This window comes from Marmota marmota, unplaced genomic scaffold, assembly GCF_001458135.2.
Source record: "Marmota marmota marmota unplaced genomic scaffold, marMar, whole genome shotgun sequence".
NCBI classification, from domain to species: Eukaryota; Metazoa; Chordata; class Mammalia; order Rodentia; family Sciuridae; genus Marmota; species Marmota marmota.
The window spans coordinates 12,143-24,338 of record NW_026000144.1 but is presented as its reverse complement, the minus strand read 5'-3'; the positions used below and the strand labels follow the sequence as shown (position 1 = coordinate 24,338).

Below are 12,196 nucleotides of genomic sequence, written 5' to 3'. Positions count from 1 at the left end.
TCATTGCTGTGATTTCCAATAAGAAAATGTAATGGTACCATCAATTCTTGGAGACATCTTAGCAAAATAATAGTTTCCCTATGATTCTTCAATAATATTAAGAAAAAAAACCACTAAATTTTCAATGTCTCTGCTATTTCATACATCTATGAAAAATTTCTCTTCAGGGTATCAAAGGCAGTTGAATTATAAGCACAGAGATGGTTCATACAGCACCTTTGGAGAGTATGATGGTACAAGACAGGGAAACACTTGGTAAGATAATTATCTCCACATGCTCTCTGCTGATCCTTGACATTTCAGGATTCTAAAGATAGCTTCTCTGATGCCTGGAGTTCTTTCATGGAAGATTGTTAACCTTTAATAATTGTCCCTACTAGTTAATCTCTGAAAATTCACCTGCTCTGATAGCACAGCAAATAATGGTAAAGTGAGGATACATAATAATAGAAAATCAAGAGAGTATTATCATGTAAAAGAACAGAGGATGAAGCTTCTACACTGCACATTAGAAGGAGAGGAGGGAGAGCCTGGAAAGAGACTGAGGTAGAATAAAATCAAGAGAAGTCATTTGGGAAACTCAGTGTTGATGGGAGGCTTGGAGGTTCCAACAAAGCCTTCTTGAGAAAAGAGTGAAGAATAGCATCAATTGTAGAGAAACCAATAAAATTGAGAGAGCAAAAAAGAGAGATCCAGACATTTGATAGACTAGAGAATACCCAACCCTCAAGTATCATTTTCCCCATCCTTTCTCTTCTATTATTTCCTCCATTGCATTGTGATGGTCTGTATCTGCAGGCAGTGAATGAAGTGAGCTTCAAAGGTGAGATGTTTTTATATCTTCATATCTTTTGCTGGACAGGCTCACTGCATTTGTGCTCAAGTCCTTCGCTCAAGCTCAGTCATACATCTTTGTGGAGAAATCACACATCACAGATGCTCTCACCTGGCTCTCACAGAAACAAAAGGAAAATGGCTGTTTCCAACTCTCTGGATCACTGCTAAACAATGCTATTAAGGTGACACCTTCCCTTTTGTTCTGATTCCTGAGGATTGTGATATGTAGGAGGGATTGATGCTCCTGTTGAGTCTTTCAGTCCTCATTATATTAACTTTAAAATCTATCAATATATTCATAGTAGTTTTTAATGAAAATGGAGGTTTAAAAAAATAGAATTTATCCATGTTTATATCTGCACAATTCACAATAGCCAAACTACAGAACCAGCCTAGGATGGATATCTAGGTATCCATCAGTGGATGAATGAATAAAGAAAATGTGGTAGATATATGCAATGGAGTTTTATTCACCCATAAAGAAAAATGAAATTATGACATTTGCAGGAAAATGAGTGAATCTAGAGACCATAATGTTAAGCAAAAATAAATCAATTTCAGAAGGTCAAAGATCATTTGTTTTATCTCATGTGCAGAAGTTAGAGAGTAAAAAGGAAAAGAAAGATTGAGAGGATCTCAGGAAAAATCAAAAGAGATCAGTAGTGGAAAGGGACCAAAGGGGTGGGAGGAAGGAATGGAGGTGAGGAAGTGCTGGAGAGTGATATGGTCAAATTATATAATTATAGTGTGTGCATGTATGCATATGTAGCAGCAAAACCCAACATTATGTACAACTATAATGAACCAATCAAAAATATGGAAAAGAAATCAAATGTAGTATATAATTAAAAGTGAGGAAAGGTGAGTTGGGACAGACTTCGATATTTTAGATATAAGGTAGAATGGGAGAAATCAACAATGCAAAACAAACAAACAAAACCTATCTAGGGAAGACATCAAATGCAAAATGAGAGAGAGCTAGCAGACACTGGCTGATTAATGTTGTAGTGTTTGAGACTGTTGCCTCTGATCCTTCCAGGGTGGGGTAGATGATGAGGTGACACTCTCTGCCTACATCACCATTGCTCTGCTGGAGATGCCACTGCCTGCCACTGTATGTACAAGCCCCTTCCCTACACCTCCTTCATGAATATAAGAAATAAAAAATCACATAACCATGACTCCCTGAGGGAAATTAATTGTGATTTTCATGATATTTAATTTTGGTATATTTCTCTGGAATATAAAGAATTAGTTCCTTTGGGAAGCTACAGGGGAAGATATAATTAGGGGAAGCTAATTCATTCTCTGGTAATTCTAATGTTGCATAGACACATTGACGTTTTTAATCTGGGGTTAGCATGGGGACAGTTCATGAGCCTGGTTCTGCTACTTAAGGATCACCTTTCATCTTTACAGCATAATGTTGTCCGTAATGCTCTATTCTGTTTGGAAACAGCCTGGGGCTCCATTTCAGAGACCCAAGGAATTCATGTGTATACCAAGGCATTATTGGCCTATGCCTTTGCCCTAGCAGGACAACAGGCCAGGCGGAGTGAACTGCTTGAATCCCTAGGCAGAGAGGCTGTGAAAGAAGGTAAGAGCTGTTACTGCAAAATTTACTTCTAACAATCACTACTGATCAAAATGTGGGAGAGTACCTCTACTGAGCTCACACCCATCATGCTACTTTCATTATGATGAATAATTAAATTTTATACAACACTTAAATCTTGGGAAACATGGACTATTTTATCAATACATACATTATCAAATTTATGCAACTCAACTTCTAATACAAGTATATAGACACAGAGTCCATGTGATTGTCTAGAAGCTTAATTTACTTTTTTGGCAAAGATTTGCCTGATGGTGACTATTTAAGACTTTCACTTCATTTGTATCAATTTTTCAGGGAACACTAACTATAATTATTGCTTATGGATTAGATTTTAAACCATTCTCTAAGATGAAGATTCTGTCCTTTTCATTTCAAAGAGGATTCAATGCACTGGCAACGTCCTGGGAGCCCCCAAGAAGTTAAGACACTCTATCAACCTCGGGCACCTTCTGCTGAGGTGGAGATGACATCATATGTTCTCCTTGCTTATCTCACCACCCAGCCCACTCCATCTTCAGAGGACCTGTCTGTGGCATCACGTATTGTGAAATGGATCATCAAGCAACAAAATCCCTTTGGAGGATTCACCTCCACTCAGGTCTGTGGAGTGACCATGGGAGGGAAAATAAATAAGTTAACACATGGGATGACACAACCATATTTTAAGAGTTAAATAAGTATGTTAGTATTTATAACTTATATTTTCTCCGTTCCTCCACCATCAGACAAATTCCAGCCTGTTTCTTCTATATATGAATTAATGTTCTACCTGTCTTCTAGCCTTTCATTTCTTCTCTCCCTAGTAGACCCTGAGAGCACAGGTTAGTCAAATCTTTCATGGTTAGCAATGCTTTCATGGGATTATTTCCCTGAAAAAATAAATCTATTTTTCATCCAAAATCTAAAATTATCTAATATTTTCCCATAGCTTTATTGAGGTAAAATTAAATTAAAATAAACTGCACATATTTGCAGTATGCAATTTGATCAGTTTTGACATGTATGTAACCGATACAATCAATATAAAAAGCATTTCCATTACTTTTAAAATTTGAAACCATGCAGACAGTGTTTCTGCATGATTTATTACATTAGAAATCAATCACCTAAAGATACTTGGAACCCTACCCCCACATATCAACTATTTCAAAATTAAATGATACATTTATAAATATCTCAGAGGTCAAGAAAGAAAGCACAAGAAAAGTAAATAAAAAGTGCTTTGAACTAAGTGATAATAAAGCTTAAAATATCAGGACCTGTGGAATGAAACAGTACTCAGATGAACATTTATAACTTAAAGTACTTGTATCAGAAAGCTAAATTTACAATCAAATTATTTTCAAGTTGTGTAGTAGGAAAGAAAAAATAAGAATAAAAGCAAAAATATATGAAATATAGAAGAAATTATATAACTAAAATTTGATAAAAACCAAATAAGTCTAATCAAGAAAAAATAAAGAACATAAAAATCAATTTCAATGGAAAAGGAGCTATCAAAATAACCCTATAGTAGTTAAAAATATATTAAGGTAACATTAAAATTGTGTGCCAACCTATGTGATATCATACATAACATGGTCTGTATTAGAGAAGGATTCATATGTTACTGAGAAGAAAGTGTATGCAGTCATTAATGAATGAAATATTCTATATATGTCTGTTAAGTCTAAATTCTCAATTATATGTTTTACTTCTATAGCTTCTTTATTTAGTTTTTATTTGGAAGATCTATCCAGTGGTGACAGAGGCATGTTAAAGTTATCCAGTAGTTACCCAGTATGTGTTGTGGTCTATTTGATTCTTGAAATTGAAAAGGGTTTGTCTGATGTACATAGATGCACCATTATTTGAGGCATAAGTATTTACAACTGTTATGTCTTGTTGATGTATAATTCCCCTTAAGCAGTACAGAATGGGCTTCTTTGTCCCTTCTGATTAACTTTGGATTAAAGTTCACTTTATTTGATATGAGGATAGAAACCCCTGCTTGTTTACATGATCCATGTAAATGATATGTCTTTTCCCACCCTTTCACCTTCAGTCTGTGAATGTCTTTGCCTATGAGGTAAGTCTCTTGGAGACAGTGTATTGTTGGGTCTTGTTTTTTAATCCAATCTTTCAGTCTATGTCTTTTGATCAATGAGTTGAGGCCATTAATGTTCAGGGTTTTAATTGAGCTATTTCCTGGTTTTTTGGGTTTGTTTTTAATTAGTTTCTTCTTTGATTGACTATTCCTTTAGTATAGTTCCTCCCTTTGCTGGTTTTCACTTTTTTTTTCATTTAATTTCCATGAAATATTTTGTTGAGAATGTTCTGTAGTACAGACTTCCTAGTTTCAAATTCTTTTAACTTTTGTTTGTCATGGAAGGCTCTTATTTCATTATCAAATGTGAAGCTTAATTTTGCTGGCTATAGGATTCTTGGTTGGCATACATTTTTTTTTCAGAGCTTGTTATATATCATTCCAGGACCTCTTAGCTTTGAGGGTCTGGGTTGAGAAATCAACTGAGATCCAAATTGGTTTCCCCAGTACATAATCTGATATTTTTCTCTCACAGCCTTTAAAATTCTATCTTTATTCCTAATGTTAGGCATTTTCATTATAATGTCACTTGGTTTGGTCTGTTCTAATTTTGTACATTTAGGATCCTGTAAGCCTCTTGTATTTGTTTTCCATTTCATTCTTTAGGTTTGGGAAATTTTCTCATATTATTCCATTGAAAAGATTGTGCATTCTTTTGGTTTGTATCTCTGTGTCTTCATCTATCCTGATAAATGTTAAATTTGTTCTTTTCATGTTATCCCATAGTTCTTGGAAATTCTATTCCTGGTTTCTTAACATCTTCTCTTCTCTCCATGGTCAACTCTATTTTCAAGATTATATATTTTTTCTTCATTACCTGAGATTCTGTCTTCCAAGTGGTCTAGACTGTTGGTGATGCTTTTTATTGTATTTTTAATTTGGTTTATTGTTTCCTTCATTTCAAGGATTTCTGCCTGTTGTATTTTTATCAATATCTCTGCTTCTTTATTGAAGTGACCTTTCCCTTTCTGTATTTATCTCTGATTTTATTTCTTAAATATTCCTTTACTTTGCAGACCAGTTAACTGTGTACATTCTAAACTCCTTCTCTGGCATTTCTTCCACTTGGGTGTCCATGGATTCTGTTATTGGAATACCTTGGTTTGTTTGGGGACATTTGTTCCCTTGCTTTTTCATATTGTTTGTATTTCTACCATCTAACAGTATGGATCGGAGGCAATAGAGTTTCTACTCTGTGGAATTATAGTGTTCCTGAAAGTTTCCAGTACCTCACTATTTAGGGGGAGACAAATAATAACAATAAGCAATGAAAAGAATATATAGCATTAAACCAAATAGTTCCTACTATGATGTCTACAATGTTAATTATCACAATAAACAGAAATGATCTGATGAAAATTTTCTTGATGAAAAGTTAAAAACTTCTTTCCATTAGGGTTCAAAAGATTCTTAATTTCTCTTCTCAGCAGTTTTAGGTGGGACCATCTGGGGCATGATGCTCCACCCTCTGGATTTCTGGAGTGAGAGAAGTAATCCTGTAGGCAGAATTCCTGGAGGTGAGGTTTAGGCTAAAGTGGGCTCCATGCTCTTTTCTGAATGCCAATTTATTTGGAGATTTTAAATCAGTGCACCTTCAGCACCCAGTACTTGCTGGTTCATGCTTAAAGACTGGACCCAAGGTATTTCCAGTGTGGTGGGTACCAATTCTTAGTCTATTGTGTCACCTTTGCACCCCAAGTTTCCTGGTCTCAGGTTCAGTCCTCCAAACAATCTCTCCCACCTGTACCCTTCTAAGTTCCTGGCCAGATGCATCTCTCCCAGCTGGTCCCACAAGCAGTTGGATTAGTTGAGAGGAGGTAGAGCCAGGTGGGTTTCCACAACCAGATGTCCCCTGTGTAAACCTCTTTCCACATCTGATTTTCACCTGGTCACTTAAGCACACTCTATGTCAAGCAATGTGTGTGTACTGGGCTTATATTTCAGGCCAAACTTGGGTTTTCCAGGAAATGGCCCTCTCAGCTGCCAGTCCCTGGGCAGTGGCTGCAAAATTATTCCTTCCTGTGTCCTGAGAATGCCACCTGGATAGATGGCAGCTTCTTTCCCTGCACAAAGATATTGTGAAGCATGTCTTTCAGGTTTGTTGGGCAATGTCCTTGATCTCTAAACACTCCGTATCCAGACATGCTTTAGACTTCCCTAAAAACACAGGTTCCTTTAATTCCCTTACCTCTTCATTATGCTCATGGAGGGAACTCTCTGGCTGGTGCTTCCAGTCTCTCTGGGCCACTGAGGATTTCTTATTTTATTACATGCAACCTCCTGTGTCCCTGATCTGCATTCAGTGTTAAGCTTTAAATTCCAGTAAAGTCTCCAACATCTTTTTGTTCACACATTTTGCTGAGAAGCGACCTGTCTGCTTTTTTTATTTCATTCCACGGAGAAACCAGGAAAGCAGTCTCCTCTATTCTTTCATCTTGAGAACATCCTGATAAAATTATTTAATGTTTCACCCCAAATATCTCCCATCCCTAGTAATCATAAATGCACAAATCCAAGTAGGCAGAGCCCTTTGGTTTTCTGGAATCGGCTCACTTCCATTTCCATGTCTTGTCTTAAACCCTTCCTGGCACTCCCTGATGCTTCTGTCTGTCTACAGAAATGTTCCTTAATATTCAGGGGTATCATTTCTCACCTTCATCAGTCTTCTTTTACTGTTCTAGCCCACATTTTCTTCTGCCTTTTCTGAATTTTTGAACAAATATTGCTACATGAATTTATAAATTATTGAAATAGCCTTTTATTATGTCAGATAGTTGAGTCTTATTGCTATATGTGTATTGTAAGCTACTACAATGAAAAAAAATATTTATTTTTTCCAATGTACCTAGAATGGTTCATCATTAAAATCTAGATTTGAACTGAATTTAGATTGTATTAATGAATTGTTTTTATTACTAAATAATCCTGAATGAGTATAAATTTGATATGGTTTACATTTAGTGTGATTTAGCTACCTCCTCTTCTGTGATTTTTGTACCCATCTTTTTTTCAGGATACAGTGGTAGCTCTCCAAGCACTCTCCAAATATGGAGCAGCAACTTTCACAAAAAGTAAGAAGGCAGTTTCAGTCACTGTCAAATCTTCTAACACATTCTCTGAAGAATTCCACATAGATGATGACAATCGCCTGCTGCTGCAGGAGGTCATGCTGCCTGAGATTCCAGAGGATTACGACACCACAGTGTTGGGGTCAGGATGTGTGTACCTCCAGGTGAGACTGCCATGGTGTAAGGGATGCTGCAAATGGGAGAGAAAGTCTCAAGGGTAAATTCTGAATGTTAAAATAGGAAATGTGTGCTAACAATAGAAATGAATTATTTGAAAGTGATTGTTAAATTTTTTTGTGTGCAAAGATGAAGTATTTCCCTTTTTTTTTTTTTAAAGACTTCACTAAGATATAACATCCTTCCCAAGAAAGAAGGGAAAGATCCCTTCACTCTGCATGTTGATTCTCATCCCAAAAATTGTGATGGAGTAGATGCTCACAGGAAATTCCAGATTCATATCAACATTAGGTAAACCCTAAATCACAACTAGACTTTTTTGTAGAATATGAAAACTTTTCTTTCCTTGTATTGGGGGAACTCTATTGTCCAAATTAATTATGTAATGAGTATGGAAGTCTTGTAGTATTTATTTATAAGAAAATTTTCTTCACCCTTACTGAAAAGCCTTAACCTTAATAATATATTGCCCTAACTGAAGAGTAGAATTGACAAGGGTGGGTTTTTCAAAGAACAATAACACAGATACAGTAGGTAGAGAAACTGAGTGGTACAAATAAACAAGGTGAGACTTCTATCTTCAATCAATTCCAAGGAATTTTATTTGAAGTTTTATCACTCTGCCTTACTTCATAGTTATGCTGGTGAAAGACCCAACTCCAACATGGTTATTGTGGATGTGAAGATGATATCAGGTTTCATACCTGTGAAACCATCAGTGAAAAAGGTAAATCCAAAATGTCTTACAGATAGCAATCCCATAATAAAATGTGATATTTACACTGTCAATTTGATTTTACTAATGTCCTGGATCTTGCCTCTCTAAAGTATATTCCCACAGTTTTAGTGTAGGTCAGAAGATTATATGATGTCAGTTAAGGTAAAAGTCATAAACATGATAAATAATGTTCTAGAAGGCTTAGACATCTAGGTATGCGCAGAGATACTGAGTTACCTTCCAACTACACAAAAAGAAAAAAAGAGGGTATATAAGTGTATGTATAACTATCACATATATATCGAATATACATTTATATCCTATAGGTATATCATATGTATGAGAGTAATAGGATCAATATATGAGAGTAATAGGATCAATAAATATTATCATTATTGTTATTCCTGAAGAAATAAAAAGTAGTAATTTGAATGCTTCAGAGAACTCATTTTGATGATAAATACCTAAAAACTGCTCTCGGTATAGAATTTCTTCACTCCATGTTTCTGGCTTATCCCCTTTGTCCATAGCTTCAAGAACAGCCTGAGATTCAAAGGACTGAAGTGAGCACCAATCATGTCCTAATCTACCTTAGGAAGGTAAGACTTCATAAGACTCTGCTAGGTCTGTAAAACTAATAGAAGTTTTAATAAGTCTATCCAGACTCCAAATAATGCTTTTCACATACACAATGAGGAAGGACAAAAGAGTCACAAAGGGAAATGGGACAACTGGTCAGTGAGGTTCACTTTGCTCCATTTGATTGCCCACAGAAATTTTGTCCTTTTTTTGTCATTGGGTATGTTAAGAAAGTCACAAAATTCCCCATTCTCTCTTAGGTTTTGATAGGGATATAAGTACAGTTATGGTATTTGATAATATTTTAAGAAAAGGAGATGTTAACCAGTAAAAAAGCTAATCTTTGATCCCAATTCATTTCTCCTCTCTCCAGCTAACCAATCAAGCCCTGAGTTTCTCCTTCTTGGTGGAACAAGACATGCAAGTAAAGAATTTAAAACCAGCTATAGTAAAAGCCTATGATTATTATGAGACAGGTGAGTGAGATTTACATATGCTGAGCTTTGATACAAAAAACTAACACCATAAACAGTTGCATTAACTGATATGAAACTCCAAGATATTTCACTGGAAGAAAAGGCAAGTTTTGGTCACTAAAAAATCATGTCCCTGTATATTAACCTCATATTTGCTCCGTAAGTAAGTTTTTGAGTCATTATTATAAACTGATCATAAAGTAGAGATAATCAGTTCTCTCTACACTTCCCTCTAAAGTTGCTGTCTTGGACCAAATTATTCTAGAAAGATAAGAAAAGTAGCAATAACTTAAAAACTACATCTCAATATTGATGTATAAAATAAGATCTAAAATTGAATGTTTTGGTTTGCTTTGGACAGTCTCACACAATTTGGGGAATTTTGTAATACATTAAGAAATTCTTCCATTTCCTCATAACTTTAAAGTCAAGATTTACCAGCACCAGAACATGCTGCTACTGTTAAGACTTATCTCCTTTTTAGTTTAAGACAGGTTCATAGAGGAAGGCATAATTCCACTGGGGAAGACGCATCTGTGGGAATTGACTGTCCCCAGTGCTGTAGTGGCACACAAGCACACCATCCATATCACCAGCCCTCAGTTCTGTGCCCAAGAGCTTAGTTCTCTTGGTCTCTTTCCCCAATCCCAAACAGCTTAGTACAGAATTATTTTCATTGGTTCTGTGGGTATATTTTATGTCTATTTACTTAGCTTATAGGTTTGTTAATTGTTAATTAATTGCTTATTGTAGGATCATTTTTGTGTTTCAGATGAATACACTATTGAAGAATACAGTGTCCCTTGCAGTGCTGGTACAGTATAAATAGTAAAACCTAATGCCAATTTAAAGAAAATGAATAGGTGCCTCAATTCTCCACATAAGGCTGCTGCTTAAGATGAGTGTGTCATTTCCATATTATAAAATCCTATGTATCTTTATGAATTGAACTAAACCATACATATTATAGAAATTCTCAATTAAAAAGTTCAAGTAAAATATAATTACTGGTTTCTAAAATGATTGCTTCTAGATAAGTTCAAGAATTTGCCACATATAAAAACTAAAATGTCTATTATTTAGTTTACATTCTCTTCCAAGTATTCACCCACACCTATCTAGGATATTTCTGAATATATATATAATTAAGGCTCAGAAATGTGTCTCTCTAATTATCCATATAGCATGAGAGATGCAATCTATAATACCTTCTCTTAGGCTGATTAACAGGGTCCAACTTTGACAATATTATACTATGTCAAAATTTCTGTCACCTTTAGTTTTCTGTTTTAAAATACATAAAAACTGAGGACAAACCTATCATTTAAAATGATCGGGTTATTAAATTTCTATATTTATAATTGAATATAAAAATGTTCTTTTAGTAGGTCAAATATTTTCTTTAATATTTCTGCATATTCTTTTACTTTTTAGAATCTGAACAAGGAAATGCTTGAAAATGGAAACTTATGGATTTAATCAGAAAATCCTTAGAAATAAAGAACAAAGACTTTAAAAAGGGAAAGGAATTGGAAACACATAAAATTTATATGTCACATAAATTTATGACAACTCTATCTTTTCTGTTCTTGCATTCTTCTGATTATTCCCCATCATAATTTCAGACATTCAAGCTAAAATAGATCTATTATCCTGTGCCTTATTCTGCTATGGTTTGGAGGTTTGCCCACTAAATTGCATATGTTGGAAAACTAATCCCCAAAGTTCTGGTGAACAAAAAGTCCAGGACTGGACAAACCCTACCCTAACATCTCCCCCAGCAGCCTCTCCCCAGCATTCACAGTTTAGAACAACCAAGATGTCCCTTTTCATCTCAAATGGAAGGTACCTCATGCAGGCACAAAACAGAATGTTCCACCTGGTCAAGGTGCTCACCTGTGTCTGCTGAGCCCAGGCTGGCCCTCTAAAGAAGTAATCATATGGCAGGTAGGTGGTATGCACACACTTCTCAGGGAGGCCTGGGACAAAGCCTGAAAGGGAAAGGGGGAAAGACAAGGCTTATTTTCTAAATGCTGAGGATGGACATCCCTCCCCACTGGGGCTTAGACAGGGAACTCAAGAGGCCAAGACCAGCTCCTTCCTCCTCCTCTAAGCTTAAGAATTGCCAAGGGTGTTCCAGGTCCTAAATGAACACTGTGTTGGTCTCCCAGATGGTGAACTCTGAGGCTTCTTGGTGGCTATTGACCCAGTCCTGGTCAGCTTCAGACTGGCTCTGTGGACCCCTGACTAGGTGTGGAACAAGCACAAGGAAGACGGAACTTCTCAGGCATTGGGTTCATAACTCACCCCTCACTCTGGGGAAAGTAGCCTTGTCCTTTGCAGGCCCAACTTTTCTCCTCCTCCTCAGGAAGCTCTCCTGCCATCCACATGAAAAGACCAAGAAACACCTATGCCCAGGATGGTCTATCTTGCTCCCATGTACCAACCTGGCATCAGCAGAGGATCTGAATCCCTCCAGGCCCATTAGTCATTCCCTATCCCTGGGCCCCATGCTCACAGCAGCCTGAACCAAGGTACAGAAGTGACTGGTGCTGAGGACAAAGCTAACTCCTGACAGCATGATGCCCAGGGCCTTCCAGCAGCTACAGTGAATGGGTACTTCCCCCACAAACC

General features: G+C 36.4%; 1 protein-coding gene across 2 annotated transcripts in view; it reads left to right on the top strand.

Annotated features, from left to right (window-relative positions):
• The window catches only part of LOC107160646 (pregnancy zone protein-like), a 43,422-nt gene extending 32,283 nt beyond the window's left edge, over window positions 1-11,139 (top strand). For both annotated transcript variants that reach the window (XM_015507301.2, XM_015507300.2), the window contains 12 exons: window positions 168-255; window positions 863-1,019; window positions 1,877-1,951; window positions 2,257-2,434; window positions 2,836-3,056; window positions 7,558-7,776; window positions 7,950-8,080; window positions 8,426-8,516; window positions 9,038-9,106; window positions 9,460-9,562; window positions 10,335-10,376; window positions 10,997-11,139. In XM_015507301.2, coding sequence (XP_015362787.1) covers window positions 168-255; window positions 863-1,019; window positions 1,877-1,951; window positions 2,257-2,434; window positions 2,836-3,056; window positions 7,558-7,776; window positions 7,950-8,080; window positions 8,426-8,516; window positions 9,038-9,106; window positions 9,460-9,562; window positions 10,335-10,376; window positions 10,997-11,019 — 1,397 coding nt within the window. In that variant the 3' untranslated portion in view covers window positions 11,020-11,139. The remainder of the gene's footprint in view (window positions 1-167; window positions 256-862; window positions 1,020-1,876; window positions 1,952-2,256; window positions 2,435-2,835; window positions 3,057-7,557; window positions 7,777-7,949; window positions 8,081-8,425; window positions 8,517-9,037; window positions 9,107-9,459; window positions 9,563-10,334; window positions 10,377-10,996) is intronic.
• The last annotated feature ends 1,057 nt before the right edge of the window (window positions 11,140-12,196 follow it).